Source organism: Tauraco erythrolophus, chromosome 6 (genome assembly GCF_009769465.1).
Source record: "Tauraco erythrolophus isolate bTauEry1 chromosome 6, bTauEry1.pri, whole genome shotgun sequence".
NCBI lineage: Eukaryota > Metazoa > Chordata > Aves > Musophagiformes > Musophagidae > Tauraco > Tauraco erythrolophus.
The window spans coordinates 55110371-55136677 of NC_141470.1; the positions used below are offsets into that span (position 1 = coordinate 55110371).

General features: G+C 40.4%; 1 protein-coding gene across 1 annotated transcript; it reads right to left on the reverse strand.

Moving 5' to 3' along the window:
• Nucleotides 1-5563: 5563 nt before the first annotated feature.
• TC2N (tandem C2 domains, nuclear) lies at nt 5564-23684 on the reverse strand. Its single transcript, XM_086613518.1, has 11 exons — nt 23618-23684; nt 22514-22747; nt 19226-19390; nt 15291-15382; nt 14609-14684; nt 13031-13131; nt 12022-12138; nt 10943-11134; nt 8921-9035; nt 8246-8445; nt 5564-5789 (listed from the first exon to the last, which is right to left on the reverse strand). The coding sequence occupies exons 1-11, from the start codon at nt 23682-23684 to the stop codon at nt 5679-5681; spliced, it is 1470 nt and encodes a 489-aa protein (XP_086469644.1). The 3' UTR covers nt 5564-5678.
• Nucleotides 23685-26307: the final 2623 nt, after the last annotated feature.

Here is a 26307-nt window from a genome sequence, read left to right on the forward strand (position 1 = left end):
GAACAGAGGAAAATGCAGCTGAGCCTCAGGGTCCTGAAGCAGCACGGGTTGCTTTCCCCAATTCCCTCCATGGCCCACAATAATTTTTGAGCTCACTAGTCACTGCAGCCAAATTTGACTGATGGTGGAGATGTCACAGATAATTCTGTTTCCAAGGTTTCAAGAAAACCCAACAACATTCAGGTAGATGAGGGAGAGCCAGCTCCCAGTTTCGCAGGTGAAGGAATAGCTGTTGTGAGTTCACCTCTTATTAGAAATCAGAGAATCCATCTGGGAGAGAAACTCTGTAACTACCTGGTGTTCCGCAAAAAGATTCAAGGTCTACCCGGATTTGCCCACCAAAGCCTATCAGCCACAAGGGACAAATCCATAGGACATCAGGCATATTTAGGTCTAGAGTTCAAAGGTCAATGAACACAGCAGAATGAAGTATTATTTAAATACAAAGAGGATGAATTCAGTCTCAAGTCAGGGAAGTACTGAAAGAACCTAAGCAAATATCTAAATGCGTAATCATCTATCTTACGTCACGTCAAATAAAACCTTTGTCAATAGTTACAGGCACATGACATTGTTTTTCTAAAGCAATGGTTTTCAAAAAGCGTTGCTTTTATTTCACCTCCTTCACTACCTGCCCTGAACAATCCCTCACCCGACCTGTCCTCAAAGGTCAGAAGCACAAACAGCTTGCTCCTTCTCATCGCCCAAAATGATTTCCTAAGGTAATTTTTGGAGGAAAAGAAAGGCACGTGAAGATACTCAGGTACACATAAAAAGTTAAAACTGATTTATTCCGTTGTGGTATTCAGAGGAGGCAGACAACACAGAAATTCAGGGAGCTCCAAAAGAACCATGTCATCAAAACTGTGAGCAAAGGTAGCTCAGAAACACAGAGCATCAGGTGTGATCCAAGCCCTAGGACTGAAAGCCACCTGCTTTTAGCTGGTTCTAGGGCATGTATAATGCTAGTCCCAATGCGAGGTGAAGAAGAAGGGAAACATTACTACAAAAGCAGAAAGTTAACTGCGAATCAAAGACATCATTTAAAGACCTGTTTATGCAGAGAGAGCAAAAAGAGCAGTCTACAGGCAAATAAAAGGAAGGAAAAAGTTGCAGCCAGAAATACGGTGGAAAAAAGTCAGCATAGAGGATTTGTTTCAAAGTCACTGAAATCTATGGGAAGACTGCATTGTGTTTAATAGATCCATTTTCAGTGATACTCAGCTTCTACAGAAACATCACTGTGAGAAGATTTTTATCAATTTTTAAGATATAAAAAAATTAAGCAGTGCGTAGCCTTTTGTTAGGTAAATCATACCATTACATTGCTGAAATAACTAAAACAGCTTTGAAGACTGGTTGCTTCTGCTGAATGCAATGGGAGTTTTGCCATAGACTGTGAGAGGTGATGCCCTGTCCCTTGGTGCAAGCTAGGGAAAAGAATGTAAATGTGCTGGAGCAGTGTTTGTGGAACATGGTGCTGATTTTAGTGATGGCTTTTTCCATGCATCGAGCATGAGATCATGTACAGGGCTGTATTTACATGGTGATGTAATTTTACAGAAGCTGGAAAAACAAGCAGGGTATAGCATGTCCAGCATGATTGATGCCAAGCTTTTCCACAACTATGCAGTCTCCCTCCCATGTCATACATGTTGGCAGGATGAAAGTAAGAAGTGGGACAAGCCTGCCCCCAGTTTCTAGACAACCTTACGCTTTGACTGCAAAATCAACTTGTAACTCAAAAAAGCAACCTCCATTGGGCAGACAGTTTTCAAGTCAAACAGCAAATGTGCTTAACTGAATGCGTAGAAAATTACCTTTTGTTTTATGCAAATGTCCTGTGAACAAAAGAACAAACCAGGGCTGTCTAGTGGGTTTAGCAATATGGCACTATTTGTGTTGTGATCACAAAAGATGGGATACTCAAATGCAATTATTTTCCAAATAATGTTTTATGATAATGTGGTTTACAAACTGTTACACCCACTCGTCTTTTGAGGTAGAATCTTACATTTTTTTCCTTAAAAGGAATGCCATGCTGTGCCATTGAGATGTAAAGACTCGAAAAATAAATCTGTTGGCCTTGTTTACATACAGAATGCTATTAGTCATAAATAAATAAACTTAAAACAGAATTGTTTGATTAACCAGTGAAATTATACATACACATCCTGGAAAATCTGATTAAGTTTAGTCTATGGTTGGTTTCTAACTAAGCAGGCACAGATTTCTGCACGAATAACATTTAATGTCAGATCATAACTGTTGTGCCAGTTCACCTACATCCATTTTGGAGTAGTCTGAAATAAAACTGGTGCAGCTTCTGAAACTTTGCTGCTTTCAACAAAATTGTTGTAAGTTAAGCAGCTGAGTGAGTCACTAATTACAAGCAGCAGCAAATCCAACCATAAACCATGTGTGCCTTATATCTACAAATTAAGTGAACTGACAAAACAGTTTTCCTAACAGTGTTTCCAGTGACAGTAAACTTGGATGTAACAAATCAAAATAGTGACTAGGCATGCATTAAAGGGAAAGCATACAGCTGTCACCATTAGAAGAGTGCTCCGAGACACCTTTTCTCCTTCTTCTTGCATGTATCCCGGAGTACATAAAGTTCCTTGCTAATTTATATCGTGGATTGGTCTTCAAAGGACGCGTTATTTTCCTTTACTGGAAAACTGCCTGTCTCAAATAAGCCAGGAGCTGAATTTGGAGGAGCCAAACTCTCACATGCATTTATAGTGAGGCAGTTACTAAGCAGTAAAGCAGAATATTCTGCACTTAAAAGGCAAAACACCTCAAGTGATTTCTAGCAGATCTTTTAAGACATTCACATTGAAATAACACCTACTGGAACACTCATTTTAAAGCCAGGTGTACCCTGGGACTGGTGCTGGGAATGCGCATGTATCCCCTTGTCTCATGCTTTTTCTTCAGGACTGCTGTCTAACATAATGAACATATTGATAAGCTCTAGACCCAACGAATCATCAATGAAAAATACTTTATGTGACAGCTAGTAAGTTTGTCTAACTGCTTGATTCTACCACACCACAAATTATCTTCCGTCTTTCCCAACTGTGTTCAAGAGTCAGTCAGTGTGTATGCACCTCAGTCTCTTCTCGACATGCACGTGGAAGAAAATAATCTACAAAAACTTTTCCTTCCAACCATTCTCCATTCCCATACATTCTCTGCAACATCTCTTACACAGATAACCTCACATAATTAACTCACCGGCAGCCCCCATCCTCCAAAACAGGTTCATTTTCCAACCCACTGCAAGCAATCCTCTGGACAACCCCTCTACCTGGCAGGCATCCTCAGAAGCACCAAGGGACTGACTATAATCTCAGGTGAGGACGGGTTGTTTGAAGCACAGCTTTGGTCTACTTGTAAGGTAAATGCTGATGTGATGAATGGGCACTTTTCAGTTCTCGAGCTGGGCAGGTCTCTCTCCATCCCCAGATTATTTTCCTCAGTAGCGAGTGCAAAGAGAATTCCTGGTATCCTCCCAGGATCTTGGGAGCAAGTAATTAGGACATAAGTAGGACACGGAAGTTTAAAAAAGACCCAAAAACCTACACCACTAACCAAAAAAATCCCCAACAGTGCAACATAAGTTTCTTTTCCTCATTGTCTTACTGCAGCTGAGTATTGCCTGTTTCTTTCTCTACTCAGCTACGTACAGTAAGTCTGGAGTGCACACAGAGACAGACATCCCAATGCTCCGCTGCCATGCTCTCAGAGACGGAGTGGGCACTAAGTCGTCTGAGACAAGCAACACACAGAGCCAGATCTTGTGTAGTGGAACAAATAAAGCACTTTCTGCTTTCTAAACCTGAACTACAATTGATTTCTTCAAGAACACTGTAAAACCCGGGACAAATTCTGAGCAACAAGCAACTGAAATGCTCCAATTTTGTAGAAAAAAAACCCACAGTGTCTTTAGACAACAAGAATTCATTAAATTCTTACATGAATGCACACATAAATTCGGAAAACCCCAAAGGCTGGGAATGAACACAGGAGGAAGCTGTGCCTCAAAGTACGTTCTTCTGAGCGCTCTAGTACCTGTGCGCATCTTGCAAAGAGAGGCCTTATCTACCTCCTCAACGTGTCGGCTATCAACTCCTCTATGTGCAACATTACACAAAAAACTTGTTCCTTAATTGGCATTTTCTCAGAGAAAAAGGTAGGACTTGAACTTCAGTTTGAGATGCTGGTAAACATTGGTATAAACAATTGAAAAAAATATGAAATATTTTCTGTTCGTGACTTTTATTATAAATACATAGATTAAATATTAACATAGAAAAATGAGACATCACTAGTTAGGCCTTTAAAAGGCTGAGTGTCCTAAACCAGCCCAAAAAGTCCACTTTACACAGTATCCTCTGAGTTGGCAATCTCTGTAGAACCACTTTCGTAGTAATTGAAGCCTCCAAAACACTGGGATATTCCCTGTCCTCTCTTTCAAAGAGACCAGCCTTCTGCATAAGGAAGCAGTTCCTCTGCACTTTTGTTTACTGCAGGTTCAGCCACAATGAATAAACAAGATCCATGTATTCAAGTAAAGACACTCCAAGAATATCAGCTCAGTCCAGTTCCTCTTTTCATTTTACCCAACAGGCCACGCTCATCCCAAGTGTTGTAATGGCCAGAAGTTAAGTCAAGATCCTCTGGGCCTACTGGGAGCTTTACAAAGAGTATCAGTTAAGAGCTAGAACTGCTGTTTGTTCTGAGTAACATGCAAAAACTTTTTCAGTTCATTTATAAAAACTGATCAAAAAGCAGAACATGTAAGAGCCTGGGAAAATCCTTTTGTCTGCCCATTTTCAAAATACTAAATTTCAACAACAAAAACACGGATAGTTGAAGGTTTAGAAGCTTCAACTATCAGCCGATTAAAAAAAAAAAAGAATAAATCTGAGATTCGATTTTTTTCTTGACCCTTACTCGAAGTCCAAAAAGTTAAAATAGAGAGGCTCTGAGCTCTATGCTTAAACACAATGTGCTTTCCTGTTAGTGTTTTCTCTGCTCCCCACTGTTCCTCTCCCTTCCAGCAGTGAGTGCTCTCACTGCCACTCTAGTTCGTGTCAGATGTTTGAAAGGGAGCCAAGTCATAAAAAAGAGAGAATTATTCAGCATCTATATGAGCATACGTATTTCTACAGTCCAGACGGCCAATAGTAAATGTGTAAACAGTGAATTTAATGGAATGTATGTATTTTTTAAATCCAGTAGTTAAAGTAGTGAAAAGAGGTCTGTGCTTTTAGATGCATATATTATCAATTACATACATGGCATTTTCCTGCTTCAACAATAACTATGAATAAACTCCGGAAAACATGGGGACTAATAGAAAAAATAATCTTAGGATTTTGTAGGAAAAATATAATTTCCAATAAAAATATGGTAATTTCTTCTTGCTAGAAAAAAGTAACAAAAATATACTCCCACACATAATTTTTCAGCATCTTAGACATGTAACAAATACTTCTGCAGTAGTAGCCCACCTTCTTAAACAAAGTCTGAGTCCCTTACTGTGCTGCATTTTAATTAATATCAAAAAGCACTTATGTCAGTAAATATTTGCTTACTCCTTTGTACATGTTAGTCTGGCTTTTAGCAACGCAAGAAAAATCAGTCCTGAGTTCCATCTCCAGTCTTCAAGATGGACCAATGCTGTACCATTTAACCACAACTTTTTCAGGGTTGGCAATAGTATCTTTCCACTGCTCCACTGCTTCACTGTTACTGCTATCAGAACTTATCCAGATCTGCCATAAGAAACAGAAAAAAAAAAAATAAAAATTGAGTTTACCTGATATAACGCAGAGGCCCAGCCTTTATTAGTTCCAAATGAATACCATGGAAGTGTAGAAGGAAATACAACACGTAGACTACAACCAAAGCATCATAGCAACAAATACAGTTCTGTTGAGACTAACATATTTTGGCTTTCAGCTGTGAACACGGGGAGTCTGGGTTTAAATTTAGCCTCTTTGTAAACAGTTTAGAGAACTCACTCCATACTAATGTTTCTCTACTTAATAAGATGTTTTAAGTCAAGCATTCCTTGCTCTGTTCAAATGCACGTGCTGGGGTCAAGGGCTCATCAGGGCCAGTGATGGCTCTATGCATTCAAACTCCAGTTGGCTGCAAGCCATCCAGCATCTCGAGCTAGCTGTCCAGCATTTTCATCAGCATGTAAAATTGCACGCTCCAACAGATGGGGTGAAACCTGCATTCCACAGAGGTTACTAACATGCCCGTACCACACACAGTCAGGCAGTAAGAGTCCGCTTCTTCTCAGTATTCAATTAGTGGATAGTGGCCATTGAACGAGGAAATGAGGTACAGGTAGGAAGTTTTCCTCCTGAACATTATCACCAGCCTCCATTGCCAAAAGAATTCTGCTTATGTAAGGAGGTATCATTATTTACAGGACTCTATTTCCTTAATTCTTCCACGAATGAGTCCTTTTAAGACTTCTCAGAAACCTTCACCATGAAGTACATTTAGTCTACTCTGCTGAGGCATGAGTACTCAAGAAGTGAGAATAATGTCTTCCAGAATACCACAGACAGCTGACGTTTCATCCACAGAGATTCAATATACATCTTGCTCATGATTAAAGACATGCCTGTAAAAGCAGCCTAATCTAAGTATTGTCTCCTTAGAGCAGTATCCAATTAAACATCATTCACTGAAGAACAAAGTTAATAGATCCAGCTATAATCATCTTTTTCCAGCTACCCAGCCAATTGCTCAAAGTACATTTTTCCCTGAGCCATATTTTATGTCTTCATGTGTTCTGTGGCAATGACTGCCTGCATGAGCCGAAACAACCGTTTCCAAATAACCTCTGAGGAGCAGAAGCAGCTCATTTCCTCTCCCTAAAAATAAGATCCATGATTAAATGAAACTCATCAGATTGAGATGACCTCACATATTGCTAAGTGAATGCAAAATCATACCCAGCTTTTTTTGCCCCAGGGTAGCACAACTAAACAGAACAAATTCAATTCCACCAAGAGGAATCACAGAAAGATGGAATACACATGACATGAGGCTCCATAAAATGGAGGAAGGTCACGTAAGTCTTGCTATCACATCAATTTCTATAGCACATCAGCATCTTCTGTAACTGCACATCTTCAGCAGGCACAAAAGATCATCACCAGAATGGGACAGTACCATCTTCTGTACATAAAGATAGTGCAGTCTTTTATCTGACAACTGACATTACAGTTGGGGTAATTATATTCTTTATTTTATTTTATTTATTTTTTATTTATTAAATTTTATTTATTATTTTTTATTATTTTATTTATTATTTGTATTTATTATTTTTATTTTATTTATTAGTATTCATTTATGCATGTATTAAAATACTCCTACTAACTCTAGCTGGGTCAGGGAAAGCACTGAGCATTAAGAATGGCTACGCCTCACTATACCATGAAGAAAAGGAGAGGAAGAAGGGACGGGATCATGGTAAATTAGAACGGCCAGGGGAAGAGGACAGAGAGAATAAAAAGAGACCAGACTAGCAAGTTTTATGATGGTTAAATAAATATGATCACCCAAAGGCTTTCAAAGAGATACTACAGAAGATCCAGATGTAAAATTTCTTTTTTTTTTAAAAAAAGAGCGCTCAACTAAAAAATTCTGTGTTTGTTCACCTATGTTATCATACTTGATCATACATATTTAGAATATTGTGCTGATTTCAGCATTGCTTTACCCAGGAAAGCCACCTGATACTGTAGCTGTTGCTACTTCCTTTTACACACACCTGTCCGTAAGTGTATTGGTATGGTAAGCCAACACACTCCCTTTCTGTAAGCCAACACACTCCCTTTCTGCACAGTACATTGCAGGTTGTGGAGCTCCTGTGAGTGCTCTGTTTGTTCTCTTCAGAAAGCCTAAAGGCAAGGAGAAGATCATATGTCTGTCTGTAGGAAAGAATCTTTCACATAGTAATATTCCATAAAAAAATGACTCAAGGACTTCTTTTCAAAAGATAAATCAAACGTCAACTCCCATTCTGATGTTAGTGCATGTTTAAGAGCCCAGCAGTATTCTTTCTTGGGTTGTAGCCAGGAGAGTTTATTAGAAGTTACTGTTTTGCTATATGCCACCTTATTTAAAGTATGTTAAAACTCATACCAAGAAACCTGTGGAACTGGATTTTAAGTAAAGGATATCATGCTAGTTAGCAGAAACCAACCTGTCCAAGGAAATGTTTTCTTCTCACTGAGCTTCTGCTGTAGAGCTTGATGAGAAAGCTAATTCCTTGTTCAGCTTGGCTAACTGGAAAAATCATCATTTCTCCCCACTTCACTTGGCCATTATTGGACTTCAGAAGACGAGTCTTCTTCTTATACATCAGTCCTTCTGTACTAAACATTCCAACTTTCACAAAGAAATCTAGCACAAAAGGGAGGGAAAAAGGCATAGCACACAAAGGGTTACTCACAAACCCAACCAATAAGGAACTGACAAGATCCACATGTGTGGTTCAAATTGCAACAATTTCCCAAAAGTCTGGCCAAAAGAACTGTACAATAACTTTCCTGACTAGTCACACAAACAGAGTATGTTCAATAATATTGAATTGATTAACACAGTACCCAAACAGCAAGTGCAAGCTAATGCTCTTGTATGTCAGGATTAATATTAGTATAAAAATCTTCCAAAATACATAAACACATAGCTTCAAACCAAACAAAAAGTAATCAAGTAAGACATCTGTGGAAACAAGCCTTGGCAATGGATATCTACTGCACAATATGTTAGTCTGAGGTCTGTAAGGAATGTTATGAACTGCCAACCCATTTGAGCAGCAATTTACCTGTTACAAGTGCTTTTAGACAGGAGGCATGAGACAGCTGATGTAACTTACTTGAAGACAGCGGTGTAGATGAAACTGGAAGGTTTTGTGCTTCAAGAATCTGTAACTGAATCCTCCTGTTTATTGCTTGAAAACAAGTTCCTACTTGAAGTTCTGCGTGGCACACCTACAAGCAGAAGAATGTTGCCGTAACATCTGGATTGATTAAGTTGCTTATAAACTCAGGAAACACAGGAATTCTGCCATATGCTGGGCTCCCACATTTCTAGCTGGGATTTCCTGGACAGAAACATAAGCATGTGTTGCATACACAACCTGCATATGCACAGTAAATGCATCTTGCACTTGTTATAGCTGCAGAACATAGCAGCAGCTCCACTGATGGACTGCTTATGTGCAGCGCACATGTGGGCCTTGTTGGCTGCAGCCTGAGACACTGGACAAATGAACAAGCTCTCAGTTTTCACCTGGGAAAGATTCCTCAATGGTAAGAGCAGACATGCAGTCGTAGCTCTACTAGACCTGGGTGTTGAAGTGAGACACCAGATATGCTCCACTAACACAAAAACCTTACGAGTTCTCCACCCACACTTTCGAATTTTGCAGTATGGAGATATAAGCAATGCTTTTCATAGATACAAGGTCCCATCACTTAACGTCATGAATGTTTAGGGTGACTCCATGCTGTGGAGTTTCCTATGTTACGGAATTACTTGTGTTTATGTGCCTACACACATACACACACACATCCCTACTCTGAATGTGACGAGATCTCCAGTCTGAATTTTTTTAGAATTTTTGCTAGTGGCAAAGTTGCACTGACGCATTCTCTTTACTCTCCTGTCAGATGCTAACGTTCTATGACCACTGTGAGAACAGCCAGTGGAGACCTAGCTTTCCTGACAGCCTCCATTTAAAAGGACTTTGCTAGTCCTGGTTCCCTTCAAGTTTTAACACACTCCAGTGAAGCAAAACGCACCAAGCAAGATAGCAACAGGTCAGACAAAGAGAAGTCCAGCTCCAGTTCACTGAAGAGACCCAAATTATCTTTGCAGCTCAGCCACAAAACTTCTGTGTAACCCTCCGAGGAAGCCACTTACTCAGCTCTGAGCTTTGGCTCTCTATTGGCAAATAAGGGTAGTGCGCTGCCTCACAGGGCAGTAAAGGGATACATTCCAGCAGTGTCTGGAGGGCTCTCAGATATAATGATGAGGAAAGTCAATACAGAGAGAGAAACTATGAGATGATTCAGGAATTTGCAGTGGGATGAAGCAGTTTCTAAACCAGCTTCATCTTTCACTTAATCTTACTGCTTTTGAAGCAATATGGTTACTCTTGTTAGAACTAAAAAACATCAAGTGTTAGAAATCAAGAGTTATATCACTCATATTATTCAGACACACTTAAATAAAATTTGCTTTTGAATTCCTAATTCAAGTTTAATTTGTTGAAAATACAAACGTCTAGACACAATCTGTAAAAGAAACAAACAAAGTGAGGGTAGGGGGAAAGGAAATCCCACTGTGAAAACCACCTGCTTCTTATTACACTAACGGAAATGAACTGTCTGAAGTATTACTTCACAGCATGCAATCTGAACATTAAATATAAAGCTATCTCTGCAGTTTCAAGCCACTGAAGATATTAGCACTTTTTTTCCATAACGAAAGCAGATTCCATTTGCTCTCAGTTTTTGCTGTGAATCCTAGGGATCTTCTGATGCTTTTTTGGTCGGAAAAGGCAATTACCCGGTGTCCTTTGCTGAATGCTTCCCCAGAATGCCCCTCCCTCAAGCTGTGGGCCATGGTGTGGAAGAGCTTGCTCTAGCTCCTTTCCCAGAAACGGCTGCAGTTTATGACCAGAACAGCTATGTGCAGAGTTCAAAAGTCTGCCTTTTTTCCCCATCAAAATGCATCTCTTCAGCAAAGTGGAAAAAAAAACAAACCCAACAACAAAAAAAGACCCCACTCTGTTTGTTGTTAACTTTGAATTAGTACTGAATTATCTTACTTTCATTTACAGCAACTCTTTCTAGGTGATATTACAGCATACTTTTTCAGTATTGGCACTTACAGGTGCTTTGGAAGGAGGAGAGATATCCAGCCAATGACTTGACTCCTCTGAGCTGAGCTCCCGCAGTGCCAAGGAGCACTCTCCAATTGTTTTTTTCCTGGGAGTCTGTGTCTGGATTTTAAATACCAATCTGACAGTCTGCAGGCTTTGCAGTTTAATAGCAAATACAAAAGTTTCCATAAATTCAATGTCCTAGAAAGAAAACCAGAGGGGTAGCATCACACTAAGAGAGTCACACCGAGCATGAAACATAGAAACCAAGGCTTCCTGGTCCTATAGCCACTGCTCCCGGATACTGTTTTACATTGCCATGGCAAAGTGTGCTTTTACAGTGGTAAGCCCCCACAAACTTGCCACATCGTTGTCACACCCTGTCAGGGACAAAGCTTGGGATTATTTTTCAATACCGTAACAAGTTGAGGCCATCTCTTCTGGAGCTTTGTAACAGCACACACACATTGTCATAGCAAATTCTGCTGTGGCCTTTTGCTTCAGTTTTTCCTGCTAATTTTATTTTCCTTCACCTTTCACTCACATTATGGGAGGTTGCTTTACCTTCCACCTCTTAATATCTCTTTACTGTCACTATCAGGAATCTTGTGCCATGCAACCAACTCTTACTACTTTGTAAGAGGAAACATGTAGAGAGGAAACATAAACTTTATCTCCCACTTTAGTGAAAGGCAGTAACGTCATCTACCTTCCCTGGGGTGAATGTGCACCTACAGGTATGCCCAGGCTTCCTCCAGTTCCCCACCATTGAGTTGCCAAGGCCAGCAGCTCATGGTTGAGTCCCTTCTGAGCACATCTGTCCTGTGGACTCGGAGAAAAGGAAGGCAACAGTACAATGAAAGAGAGGATATGGAGGAGGAATTGGAACAAGGCTTTTAATAGGATTTTGAGAAGTTAGGAAAAAAAAAATCCAACAGAAAGAAACCCCAGTAACCCTAATCTAGGCAACTACCACAGAAAACATGGCACAGGAGTGGATGTTTGGTCCATTAAAAAAATTCATTTATATTGCACTATTATTTTTTGAGGGAAAGAGATTTTTTGATGTCTTCCTTGCCTATACTTACATTGCAGCCTTCCTTGGCAGAAGATTTGAACTGCACTGGTTTGGGCAGTGTGAGAATTCCCTTGACATAGATACGAGGATTTTCCCCACAGCTAGGCGGCCAGCTCAGGTCTTTGCACTGCAATATTGAAAACACAGTCAGTTTAGACGACGTAAGGCTCTGGCCTTCAGACAACTTAAAAACTGAATCTTCTATACTGTTCTAGAATTATGTATAATTCCTGTAATATTTAATATAAATCAGAGCCAGTGTAATGATTGTGTCACTTTAGATCATTTAATAATTAATTTTCTCAACTAGAGAGTGAAACATTATTCAGTAGAATTGAATGATTTCACTATGTGGCAATTTGACAGCAGATAAATCATGAAATCCCTTATGTAGCATTTATGGCTTGATGCAGTTATGAGGTTTCTGACTACTCAGAGTTCCATTGCCTAAAAAATATTCGCAGTTCCTGGAAATGTATAAAACAGCTAGCAGAACGGTATCACATTAGCTAACAAAAAAGCCACAAGAAGCTATACATCCTCAAAGTGCTATTATGGTTCTGCCCTGAAGGAACTGTTAGATTTAAAGTCAGTTAAATGCTGCCTCTGCAGTTGCTCCTATTTGCTGCCTCCAAATTTCCACGGGAAAATTTTCACAGCAGGATCAGCATTTGACCAGCTCAGCTTTCTCATCTCTGCTGAACAGTTCCTCACTCCACAGTCAGAGCATACATATAGTAACATAAAGAGTTACATACTACTTTTCACTATTGACTGCAGCAGAACAGAGACTGCAACAGAAAAAAAAAAAAAAAAAAAAGGAGAGGAAGATACTTTGAATGAAGCTCAGTATTATATTTGATTGAACTTTGTTCATAGTAATACTTAGAAGTAATTTTCTTTTTCTCCTAAAAGCATTACTTAAAGTAACAGAGAGCCAAATTTAATGAGAATTAACACTAGGTACAGTAAAATAGCCATTTGAGTAAATAATAATCACGTTATTTATATTTGCTTACATGTAAAACTGTGATCCAAATCTGTTCTACAGAGGAAACATAACATAACTTCACATTCAGTCTTCCAAAGTCTCGTTCATCACCTGATAATGTAATAGTATCTATGGAAGAAAGCCAATTAGTGCTTTTAGAAGTAATGCAGTATCTTAAAAGTTCATTCCAGGAATAAAAAAAACTTATTACTAGGTGGACTGCATATCTTTGAAAACTTCCCTAAAAATAAGTTTGAAATACCTTAATACCTACATTTTATGGACAAAATATCCATGAAGTCCTATAGCCTGACCTTCTGCATAGCTGAAAGCCTTCACATTTACCTCAGTTATCTCCATTGAATTTAATAGCTTGTGTTGTACTCGAACAACTTCTAGAAAGAAAAAAATCATGTGCCTGAAACACCCAGAACACATTTATAATCTATCACTTCCCTTAGGTTAATCACCTTCACTGTTAAGTTTACACATTGGCCTGCTTTTTATCTTAGATTTCAATTTCAGCCTAGTAAACATTTTAGTATTATGCTTTTCTCCAAGTCAGAAGAGCCATTTAATATCCAGTATTTCTCTGTCATGACTAAAACTATGTCATTGTCCCCCAGCCTTCTTTTTGAGGAGACTGGGTGAAATTCTGACTTCCAGAAGGGGCTTTCATGGGGGCCTGACTCATTTTTGAGGGCTTATTTTGCAGTATCTCCACTTCTTCAGCATTCTTTCATAAATAAGGATACTAGGTTTGCATGCAATATTCTTACCTAATTCTGAGTGTAATATGGGTACTGGATTCCAGGCACTTCCCACAGAAAAATACCAATACATAAAAAAGAACTAGAGCTGTGACCAAGGTGCTGCATTCTATCCTAATAGAACATCTCTAATTTCTTACTCCACTGGGAGACCGCCCCCCCCCCCCCAAAAAAAAAAACATCAACAGCAGAGACAGCTTAATATTTCAAGTGCAAAGGGAAATACTCCATTGTGGCATCATCCAATTATTATTACTCAGCTGGCTTGAATTGAAACTGAATGTAATTCACTAATTAACTAAGGTTGAGACCCTGCCTACAAAAGGCAGGCCATTTCCTCCTGGCTGTGGAAGATGCAACAGCATCCTTGGAGCTGCAGCCCAGGCTGGTGAGCAACATCTGGTAACCCCGATGTGATACGTCTGAGAGACCCTGAGGACTGCGACTCCCTCGCCAGAGCCAGAGTAGCCAGGGCTGGAGCGAGAGTCCTTCGGTGAAGAAGGTAAAGCCGCAAGCCCTGACGTGATATTCACAGGAGGGAAGCGAGCTGGAGTCGGAATGAATGGACTGGGTCTCTGCTCACTGTAAAGCCTTTACTTTCCTCTAAAAACAAAAAACTGGTAAAACAAAAAGGGGGAATTATGGCATCCTATTATTATTACCCAGCTGGCATGAACTGAAACTGAATGTAATTAACTAATTAACTGAGGTTGAGACCCTGCCTACAAAAGGCGGGCCATTTCCTCCTGGTTGCAGAAGATGCAATGGCATCCTTGGAGCCACAGCCCAGGCTGGTGAGCAACATTCCATTACAAGGTAAACAAACAAAATATTACCCAGACTCCTGTTGCTGCCTTGCGAATCCTTCCTGGAAGAGGTACTGCTAGGTACACTGGAGAATGAATCATATCTCTGGAGGCAAAAAAAAAGTCACTTCATTCAGAGCAACAGATGCAAAAAGCCTGAGAGATTCCACCATCAGACAAGATATGATGAAAACAAAACAACAAGCAACTTCAAATAATTGTCTCATTCCCTACTAATCTCTTGATCCAGCAGCATGGAATTACTACTGTGATGTAAAGAGCTAATACAGGACACATATGGCCAGCACAGATTTTTTTTGCTCACTGCTACATATGCAACTTCATCTCTATATAAAAGATGATTATTTGGGGGGGGGGGGGGGGGGAGCAAAAAAGCAGTGTTTTTTGCATCAATGGAAACTTCTAGTGTCACCCTTTTTAACTGATGGGAGAAATCACAAGATGACAAACCACAACCTCTTGCCTGTCCTGTCCTGCCTAAGAGCCTCCCTGGGCCAGAACAGCAGTAGTCAGAGGAGACATCAGGAAACAGCCTCTTGAAGTTGCTCAAGGCACTGAACTTTTCCCTCTGGTCCTTCCAGTGCACAGTACAATGCCCTTCAGTGTTTACTTTGAAAACACAGTGCAAGAGGAACAAATACACCAAATAACCTGAGTTTTCAGTATAACCTAACTTACAAGAGGAACTCACCTTCATGAATCGATGAGGCGGACTTCTGAGATCAAACATGGAACGACTTACATCAAACGATCCAGGCAAAGCACTAGGTCGTAAATCACTAACTAAAAAGACAAAGAGAACAATACAAATCATGTAAGCATCATTGCTAGAAAAAAAAATAATTAAGAAGCTTTTTCTAAATTTAAGTAGATCTATGGTAGAACTGAAGCCTAGCTAAACAACATCTAAAGAAGGACGTCAGCACCTTTCCCCACTTCCCTTTCCCAAAATGCTCTCCTGAAATGACAAAATGGAGAGTCATTAAACAATAAGTCATTAAAACATCTCAATCAATTTCATCTTTGAAATAGTTCAAACTTACTTGGCCACATTAGTAGCACTGGTAGAATGGGGAGCATGCCTCAAAGTTAATCCCGCAAGAGAAATGTGGGTTTTTAGCAGATGCTTTGGTGAATCATAGAACGGTTAGGGTTGGAAGGGACCTCAAAGATCATCTAGTTCCAACCCCCCTGCCATGGGCAGGGACACCCTCCATTACACCAGGTTGCCCAAAGCCTCATCCAACCTGGCCTTGAACACTTCCAGGGATGGGGCATCCACAACTTCTCTGGGCAACCTGTTCCAGTGCCTCATCACTCTCAATGTAAAATTTTCTTCCTTATGCCTAATCTAAATCTGCCCTCTTTCAGTTTAAATCCATTGCCCCCTGTCCTGTCACTACACGCCCTTGTAAAAAGTCCCTCTCCAGCTTTCCTGTAGGCCCCCTATAAGTACTGGAAGGCTGCAATAAGATCACCCTGGAGCCTTCTCTTTTCCAGGCTGAACAGCCCCAACTCTCTCAGGTTGGCTTTCTGGGCTGCCAGTGCACATTGCCAGCTCACGTTGAGCTTCTCATCCACCAGCACTCCCAAGCCCTTTTCCTCAGGGCTGCTCTCAATCCATTCTCCGCCCAGCCTGTACTTGTGCTTGGGATTGCCCCGACCCACGTGCAGGACCTTGAACTTGGCCTTGTTGAACTTCATGAGGTTCTCACAGGCCCACCTCTCCAGCCTGTCAAGGTCCCTCTGGATGGCATCCCTTCCCTCCAGCGTGTCCACAACACCACACAACTTGGTGTCATCTGCAAACTTGCTGAGGGTGCGCTCGATCCCACTGTCCATGTTGCTGACAAAGATGTTAAACAGCACTGGCCCCAGTACTGACCTGGCTGACAAATTTGAAAGACAAGAACTGGGGCTTAGCCTGGTCTCCTTTTTTAAATTCTTTCACAGTAAAGATCCCAGTGGCAAAAACATGCTTCCTGCTAAATGTGGCCTCATCTCCCTGGCGTTACTGATCACATCGTCAAAGCACCACACTCTGCACCCTTACTAGATCTAAGACAAAGCAAATCTTAATTCTAAGGTGACACGCACTTGTTGTAACACAAAAGCAAGATCTTTACTTTATAGAAAGGTAGTTCCCTCAGCAGTTGGAGGTGGCTAAGTAGATCCTATCAGTTGCCTTTTGACCTCGAAGCAATACAGAGCTAAATCACATTGTTTACGTATGTTATGCAGCAACAGTAGAAAATGAGCTGAACTAACGCCACTGTTTCAGGAACCTTTGCTGACTCCAGTAATGTTCCAGAAGTTTTTAAAGCCGTCTAACTTCAACACTGACCCATACTGAAATGAATGAAAACAGTATGGTTTAACTTCTAGGATTATCTGATGCAATGAACTGCTTTTTGTTGCAGTGCTGTGTTATGATATTTCAGAAGACTTCCTTTATAATTTACTGATCATATCTTAATAGAATTACATCACTCGTTACTGAAAATTTACTTCCCTTTTATTGCTAGCAAAAGAAATAGCCAATTATGCTTATTGTCAGATGTGACAATAAAGAATAATTATTTCTTTTCCCAAGGAAGAAAAAGAGAACAAAAGATGATGAAAGTTTTGACAACCCATGGGAGGGAAAGGAAAGTAACAACATCATTTAGATAAATTTAACGAAGGCCTGTATGTCTGGCATGAGTTCCAATTCTCTCTGGTGCATGACACAAAAGGGCTGAGTTGTTCACTGAGTCTGGTGTAGAAATAGCATTATAATATCATACGAGGCCTAGAAACCTTGTTTGATATAATGGGAGCAAAGAGGGGAGACCAGGCTATTACTTGATTTGAAACTGATTATGGTTATGGAAATTAATTCCATATTCAGTACTCAAGACTTTCACAAACTACTGAGAAATATCTACTCGAGCCTACAGGTTAGAAAACACCAAACACTTTAAAGACAGTATGATCTGCCGTTTCTAGTAAATCTGGTTAAAGCTTTCAAAGAACATGAGGGTGGTGGGGGGAAGAGATGGTACCTTTTTCAAAACTTCAATTTTTAATGGAAAAAAATGACAAGTTTTACACTGAGAATGTTGTCTGCAAAATATAAAAAAGCAGAAAAATGTTAACCATAAACATATGTTCTATACCATTAATAACTAGAATTTTGGGAAAATATTAATAAATTTATTTTTCAGGTTTTTTGGGGTTGTGTTTTTTGTTTTAAAAGACAAGGAGGGACTTGACATGAAAATTCAGGAATTTCACTTCATACCTGCCAAATAAACACATTCTGTAGTTCTAAGCCCACACATAAGAAAAGCATCATAGCACTTGCTGCAACAACGTAGGCTTAAAGTTTTGCTTAAATAGTTTATAGATGCACATGGAAGAGAATCATCTAGCTTTTGAAACAGCTGTCAAAAAACACTGGAGGAAGGTGGCACTTTAGAACTCTACTCTAGACACATTTAAGTGATCTCTCTTGTGTTTAAGCTTACTAAGACAAAACCAGTGAAGTGTTTACTTAGCTTGAAGAAAAATGGAAAAAGAGATGGTGAACTGAAGGGAAGATGTTCAAGACAGCTTTATAAAACCCATTTGGCTCCCACCACGGATGCTCACAAAGCCTAGCAAAACCATATGCATTAAAGGCTGCTAATATTCTATGTGTGTTTTGTTCTCTGAAAAAATAATATGGAGTAGTCTTTTCATGTAGTCTCTATGGTGATGCAGCATTATTTTTAAAACAGGACACAGACTGAGAAATTTCCCCCAGCTGTAAAATAAGCATGCTATACCATTCTAAATACAACATCTTTAAAAATGCATGCTGTTGCCAGCTTCTGATACGATAGAGAAGTGCGTACATTTCTTCGAGTGTATGAGTTTTATGAATGCATTTGCTTTAGCATTCACTTACAGTAAGCAACACTCAGTCATTGCTTTACTCTAAACAGCATTTATTATAGGACACACATACCAATGAACAGCACAGAAAATTTTACCTAGGTAGCCAAACACTTTCTATCTGAACTTCTATAACCTCACAGCTCGCCCCCGTTCTTAAACACACTTAACGAATGAGAAGTGGGGACATTTCTGCACCTTCAAAAGCAAACTACAAAAAAGCTGGCACATAGCATCACTTCCCATTTTGCACCTGTTCTTATCATCTGCTCCCTAATATTTTTTGGTGCTTGTTCCTCTCCCCATATGTATACTCCTCAGGCATTCCTCCACTCAACATACTGTCCGACTTCCTTTTTCCATCTCCCTCAAACACTGCTATTACTGCTAGCTGGAATTTCCAGCACTGCATCCTGTTTTGGATAGGAGGCAGCTATGCTGGCTTGCTTTGCCAATTTGTCCACCTACGTGTGATGCACGGAAGCCTTGTTAAGCCCCCAAAAGACAGAAAGTAACAGCGCTGCTGGAAATCAAGCAGAGCTGGCTCCACAGATCGATTCAACAACCAAGAAGTGTCCGTAGCATACAGACCAGTTTGAGAACTGCTATAATCAAACATGTCTTCCATAGACGAATGGCTTTTTTCTCTTACCTATGAATCTTGGGAAAGGGAAGAAGACAGAAATGTAAGGCTGCATTCCTTCTCACCTGATCCATACAATTTCCTATTATCTGATTTTGCTTGGAAGCGCCTAATCAGATCTGGCGAAACACGATGCTCCAAATAGAACGGGTTGTAGACGTCATAGCGGGGCCATTGGTACACGCCGTGCAGTTCTGCTTTCCGGTCACCAAATGAGGCTCTGGCAGATTCTGCAGAGCACAAGTAAACATCAAATGCAAGAGTTCCAGACATAACACGTGCTGCCTGGCTTTGTAAAGCAGGCAGATTGCCTTCAGGGCAAAGGACAAAATATTTCAATATTATCTACTTCAGGAAAAGGACCAAAAAAAAAAAAAAGTAAAGGAAATACACATACACATTATGTCAGATTTCCACAGTGTGCTAGCAAACATTAGAATTAAATTGGCCATAAAAAGCTATGCATGCTCTCTCCTGGAGTTCCACAATAAATGCCTAACTAGTTAAAATACAGAAGGCTCCAAAGACTGACAGTAAGACAGAAATTAACAGGAAAAGTAAGTAGGGCCATGTGTACATGGCAGGACATTCTCACTCAGCTAACAGACCCCAGACCTTCAGGAGGGTCTTGTATGGAAATATAAAGCAACTTGTGACTGCAGTCTCCTTGTCATCCAATTTCCATAGGAAGTCTGTCAGTGGTAAAATCACTGGTCCAAAATGACTTGAATTGTTGGCTGAGGCACAAGTAGACAGATCTGAGAATGCTTGAATCCCAGCCCTTCACTCAGCCCATTACAGCACAGCTGCCCTATTTTTCTTTCCCTTATTTACAATCATCTCAGAAAAAACATGCATGTCTTGGTCTGCAGAACAGTAAAGAACACTGCTGTAGCACTTCATTTTGTCTGTCTGGAGTGAAAATAAGTCATATATAGCAGCAGAGTAGAGAATGAGGATGGGGTGATCTGAACTCTGCAAAGGTCTGGATTTCAACCTACATGCTAGAAAGTTCTTTACTCCATTATAAAGTGTCTTCAATTCTGCAAGTGTGTTGCACCATAAGAGGCAAACTATTATCACTGTAAAATCCTTTCCTCCAGATATTAGTAGAGAAAGTAAAAAAGAGTAACGAAAACAGTGAGATGGAACATGAGAGAGCAAGAATTCAAGTATAATGGGCTTGAGCATGACGTAAATTAGGATGAATGCTAGAAGTGAGGCCATAAAGAACTGATACACAGCAGATGACAGAAAAGCCAGTGTTCCATACCAGGAGCACACTCCTTCCTGCTAGCTTACTTCTGTGACAGCATGAGACACGCTACAGTGAGCACTGAAGAGAAAGGCTGCCAGAACTTAATTGCTTTCAGAAGGGATGCCAAGAGCTAACGCTGAGCATGTCCTGTTTCACTACAGGAAAACGGTCAGACATGCACAGAAAAAGAAGTGCAACTGAGAGCAGAACTTGGACTTCTACAGATATTTAATAACGGTCTAAGAAACAAATACTCTAAATACATTTTTTTAATATGCCGGTGCTTTGGCTAATGCACAGAAGGAATGACAGCATACTTCACTGTATTTAGTAAATCTCCCAAAAAGTAAACTTTGCATTTTTAAACATAACTTCAATGAGACTTAAAAAGCTGTACTTTAAAAGATAAGTATTTATATTTGGAAAGAGAAATGGAAGTTGCGTACTTGACATAAGAGCCACTTTTCAAATATTTGTTCAAGAATTTAAAACATTTGCTCAAGAGAGACAATTATGAAGAGTCAGGTCATCCTACCAGAAGATCTACCAGCTTTACAGCCTAAGGGCCACTCTGTTCACCACGTCCTTCAGAAATGATGATGAAGCAGAATTTCCAATGAAGACAAGTCTCTGGTTTACAAGTTACTGACTGATAAGATTGTGCAAAACAGCATGAACAAAGAAAACATTTAGCTAAAGGTTGTTAGACCTATCTTCTTTCTCCCTAGAGAACATTCATGCCTCAGAGCCCTTGATGGACTTCTCTGTACAGTATCTTGAGGATGAGGCAAGACAAAGGAAGACAGAGCCTGAACCCAGACCCAGTGAGAAAGAGGATTACCAGAAGTATGTCTTGCAGTTCCATACCTTGTCCAAGTATGGACTTACAAGAACTAGCTGCTGAAGTAGGAGGGAACTGGGGAGGCTGAAGGAGATCAGGCTCAGAGATGAGGAGGGCCTCAGATGTTCTACCTCCAAGTAATAGGTTGTCCACTACTAAGATCAGGCACAGAACGGCCAGTCTACATTGAAAAGCTCTGCTAGGCTCAGCTCTGGCACCAGTGTTAGCAGCAGGGGTGGGTGAGAGTGAAAAGGAAGTTTGGTAATAGGCATGCAGGAAGAGAAAAGAAGCAACAGCAAGGACCTGGGGAGAAAAGAGTGGGAGTAAAACCATGCAAGCACAAAAAGGTTAGGTAGTACTGCATTAGTTGTTATGCAACAGGTGGCTGGCTTTTTTCAGTTATTGAGGTTTCCACCCTCAGAAGGGAAATACACTCATATAGGACTAAAAGCATATTATTCGCTTATCACATCCTCAAGGCAAAGCAACTCTAGAGAGAACGACCATTCAGGTATGCCCCTGTGTCAAAATCTTCTCTTACCTAATTCTAGGCCTCTCCTGGCAGAACCAAGAGCCTAGCAATAGCAACTTGTGTTACTGGGCCAGGCTCCTATTCTTTAAAAATGTCACTGTGCACGTACATCATTTTGGCAGTCTGTGCATGGCACTAACTGGCAGAGGTTGAAGCACAAGATTGTTTTGAAGCAAAGAATCATACTATCATGTGCAACCTTATACTACTGAGATCTGTGACCGCCTCTTTGGAAAGAGCAGCAAAAAGCAGGAAGTAGTAGGGGAAAAAAAATCCACCATGTAGTGGATAGCACATGCTATCTCTTGGCAAAATTTGAAAAGGAAGATGTGCTAGTATGTTAAAACATATCAGTACATTAAACGTGAATGCCAGATCACCCTCCTCCTTTACTTGAGTGATCTGGACACTGGGGATAGGTTAGGCCTTTCCTTGCCTCCAATAAATTCTTTACTAAAGCTTCTGTTTCCTTTAAGCCTCTTGCATTACTTTGAGTACGGGCACTGGTGTGCAATCCTCCCTTTCGGTTTTATTAATGCGACATCACAGAGATTCACAGTGGGATGACATCCTTCACAAAACCTCTCTGGATGTCCAGAGGGAAAAGAAAAAAGACTGAGCTTCTAGAAGAGTTCTGCAAACACACGTTTTCAGTAGGAACACTTGAAACTTTCAAGGAGTAGCAGAAACTAAACAACTATTTCAGCAATGCTATGTTTTACCTTGAATCTCTCCAGCATGTGAGATACTAGGAAGGTTCTTCGGCTGTACATAAGCCAATTTGAATGGAGGGACCACAAATGGTACCTCCTGACCATCCAGGGGCAGTTTAGAAAGCAGATAATCCTCTGAACAGCCAACTTGACGCTTCACGGACACAGAAGACAATGCAGGCTTCTCTACAATAGTTGGCTTGCTTGCGGGTACTGCTTCAGATTCCTGCACCATGGAAACCGCTAAAAATAAAGAGCAAGAAAAACAGACAGTCCACATGTGCATTAAGTTTTGAACAATACTGTGAATAGATCTCTCTTATTTAACAGGATCTGTGCTTGATACGTTACTTAACAGCTGCTAGTATTCAGTTCTATTAGCATTCAAGACTAGCACCTGGAAAAGCTATTCATCCTCATGACACCTGTACTGATCCAACTCTTCGTTGCCCAAGCTTCTATATTTATAGCTACCTTGCTCTTAAGTGAATTTTTACAAGAGGTACACTTGTATCATAGAAGAGTTCTTCAAACAACTAAGATACCAAAGAAAATCCTAACAAATCCATAGGGAGTTCTTCGCTTTGAGGGTGGTGAAGCACTGCAACAGGTTGCCCTTGCCCAGAGAAGCTGGGGATGCCCCATCCCTGGAAGTGTTCAAGGTCAGGTTGCATGAGGCTTTGAGCAACTTGATCTACGGGAAGGTGTCCCTGCCCATGGCAGGAACTAGATGATCTTTCAGGTCTCTCCCAACCCAAATATTCTATGATTCTATGAGTTTGGGTTTTTTTTAAAAAAAAAGCGTTCGCTTTTAGAGTTGGAAAGACACAAGACCTTTACACAACCTTAAGTAAAAAAGCTGGCTATTTTGGACAGCATACCAGGCTGCAAGGAGCAGACTTCAGACAAGTGTTATTTTTCAGTTCCAATTTCAATTCATAACACTAACAAACGTGTTCAATTGCCAAGAGGAGGTATAGAAAGAATTTGGAACGTTGTAAAAGAATTCAAGTTTATCAGGGGTGACAGAGTCATTTTCTTAATGCAAAATCTCATCATTAATGAAGCCAGAATAGCAAAACCCTTAGTTGATGTCATTATGTTGGAACTCACAATCATTTTTTTCGTTTTCCATGCAGAAACACCATTTACAGCAGTTTTTTATACATTCTGTTGCCATTGTTTTCAGTGTTGCAATTTACAGGAGACCACAATCAAAGATCCAGTGTAGCTATCAAACCTGAAAAACACAATAAAATAAACCATAGTAGATGGGAATAATTGAAATAAAAATGCAATATCATCAGTTATCTCTAATATGTGTTTCCTTACTGGACACAGACCCAGGGTCAATGAGAAAGTTACTTCAGTCATAAAAGGATCGCAGCCATCAAATTTCTCTCACTGTGACAAATTATCTTGTATATAAAAGCACAAGAAAAGAGATAATAATTTTAACGTACAGCATCCAAGTATTTTTAGTAACTCACTCAGACATGTCCTTGTCTTTCAGGAGCACTAAAATTCTCCTCATATTTGTGTGTGCCACTGGGCTCTGGAATTTACGCAGCTTTACAGCTGTTTTGATGTGGTCTTGTCAAGTCATTTGCAAGATGTGTTTGTTATTCTGCTTCCCTTGTTCATGTTTCTCCTACCCTCTCTCACTCATGTACTATTTTCACATATACCCATACTCGTTTACATTTTTCACTCAATATACTCCACATACATTTGAAAACACTCTTTATAAATGATGCCAGAATTGCCTTCTTTGAGGAACTACTGCTTTCTCGTAATTGTATACATATGGAACTGAGGACCTGTTTTATTATATAATTGTCTGCTATGCATACAGAAATAGAGCATGCTGACTTCCAGCAAAATAAGAGGCATGTAATCTACTAAAGAATGAGAACAAGTCTATAACAGCTGGTTAACATTAAAAGAACTTTATGAAAATACTAACTGGCCTCATTTAAATGTCTTTATTCATATCCTTATGTTCTCTTTTCAGAGGGACACAGACAGCTGCGTTGCCTCCTGTCCAAAACTTTAGCTGTCTAAGTCTAGTCCTTTTACATGTACCTAAAGTACACAAGGTTCTTTGTAGAACATACCCAAGACATGATTCGAAATCCATGGAGGTCAGAAGATACCAAACAGAACAAGAACATAAGCTGAAGGGATGGTGAGAAAAACAAGAGAAAGGTGGAAAGCACAAAGAGAAGATGACAATTACACAAAAACAGGCACGTTTGCTCAGTTATCTCGACCACAAGAAACTGCTGAAAGCTTCTGTGCTCCAGCACAGACATCATTCCCGTACGCATCTTGAACAATGCTGTCATTTTCTTCGTATGTGTATTCAAAGACAGGCAGGGAACCACACAACTGGAAGTTATTGATAGATGGATCAATTTGCAAATACTGACCAAACACAGCATATACTTACCGACCTGCTCTTTGGCACTCTACAGCACCTCAGCACTGCTACTTATGTTTTAACTTACGGGTTCTTGCAAAGCCATTGAGAGCACGTGGCTTCATAAGGAAGCCTTGAATTAATTTGTTATCTTTAAAATACTAGTGTGAAATATAATGAAGGTTTATTATTACAATTACATAACTGTTCCAGAATTATTCTTGATCATGAGCCATCACAAAGTACTGATTAGAAGGATATTCTTAAAATATTAGATGAAAACCTAAGTAAACTATTATTCTACTGCAACAAGGACCTAAGGGAATATTTGGTTTAATACCATTTCTCTAAATATTTTTTTCTGGTTTTACCCCTAAGTGACATTAATTAATTCACAGAATCACAGAATGTTAGGGATTGGAAGGGACCTCAAAGGATCATCTAGTCCAATCCCCCTGCTGGAGCAGGACCACCTAGATCAGATCACACAAGAACGCGTCCAGGCGGGTTTTGAACATCTCCAGAGAAGGAGGCTCCACAACCTCTCTGGGCAGCCTGTCCAGTGTTCTGTTACCCTTACTGGGTAGAAGTTCTTCCTCATGTTTAAGCGGAACCTCCTATGTTCCAGCTTATATCCATTTCCCCTTGTCCTATCATTGGATGCCACTGAGAAGAGCCTGGCTCCATCCTCATGACAGTCATCCTTTACATATTTATAAACATTAATGAGGTCCTCCCTCAGTCTCCTCTCCTCCAAGCTAAAGAGACCCAGCTCCCTCAGCCTTTCCTCATCAGGGAGATGCTCCACTCCATCATGTTTGTGGCCCTGCGCTGGACTCTCTCAAGCAGTTCCTTGTCCTTCTTGAACTGAGGGGCCCAGAACTGGACACAATACTCCAGATGTGGCCAGATGTGGCCTCACCAGGGCAGAGTAGAGGGGAGGAGAACCTCTCTCGACCTACTAACCACACCCCTTCTAATACATCCCAGGATGCCATTGGCCTTCTTGGCCACAAGGGCACATTGCTGGCTCATGGTCATCCTGCTGTCCACGAGGACCCCCAGGTCCCTTTCCCCTGTGCTGTTCCCCAACAGTTCAGTTCCCAACTTGTACTGGTACATGGGGTTGTTCTTACCCAAATGCAAGACTCTACACTTGCCCTTGTTGTATTTCATTAAATTTCTCTCTGTTCAACTCTCCAGCCTGTCCAGGTCTCTCTGAATGGCAGCAGAGCGTCAGGTGTGTCAGCCACTCCTCCCAGTTTAGTGTCATCAGCAAACTTGCTGACCATGCACTCTATTCCCTCATCCAAGTCATTGATGAATATCTTGAACCATACTGGTCCCAGTACTGACCCTTGAGGGACTCCACTGGATACAG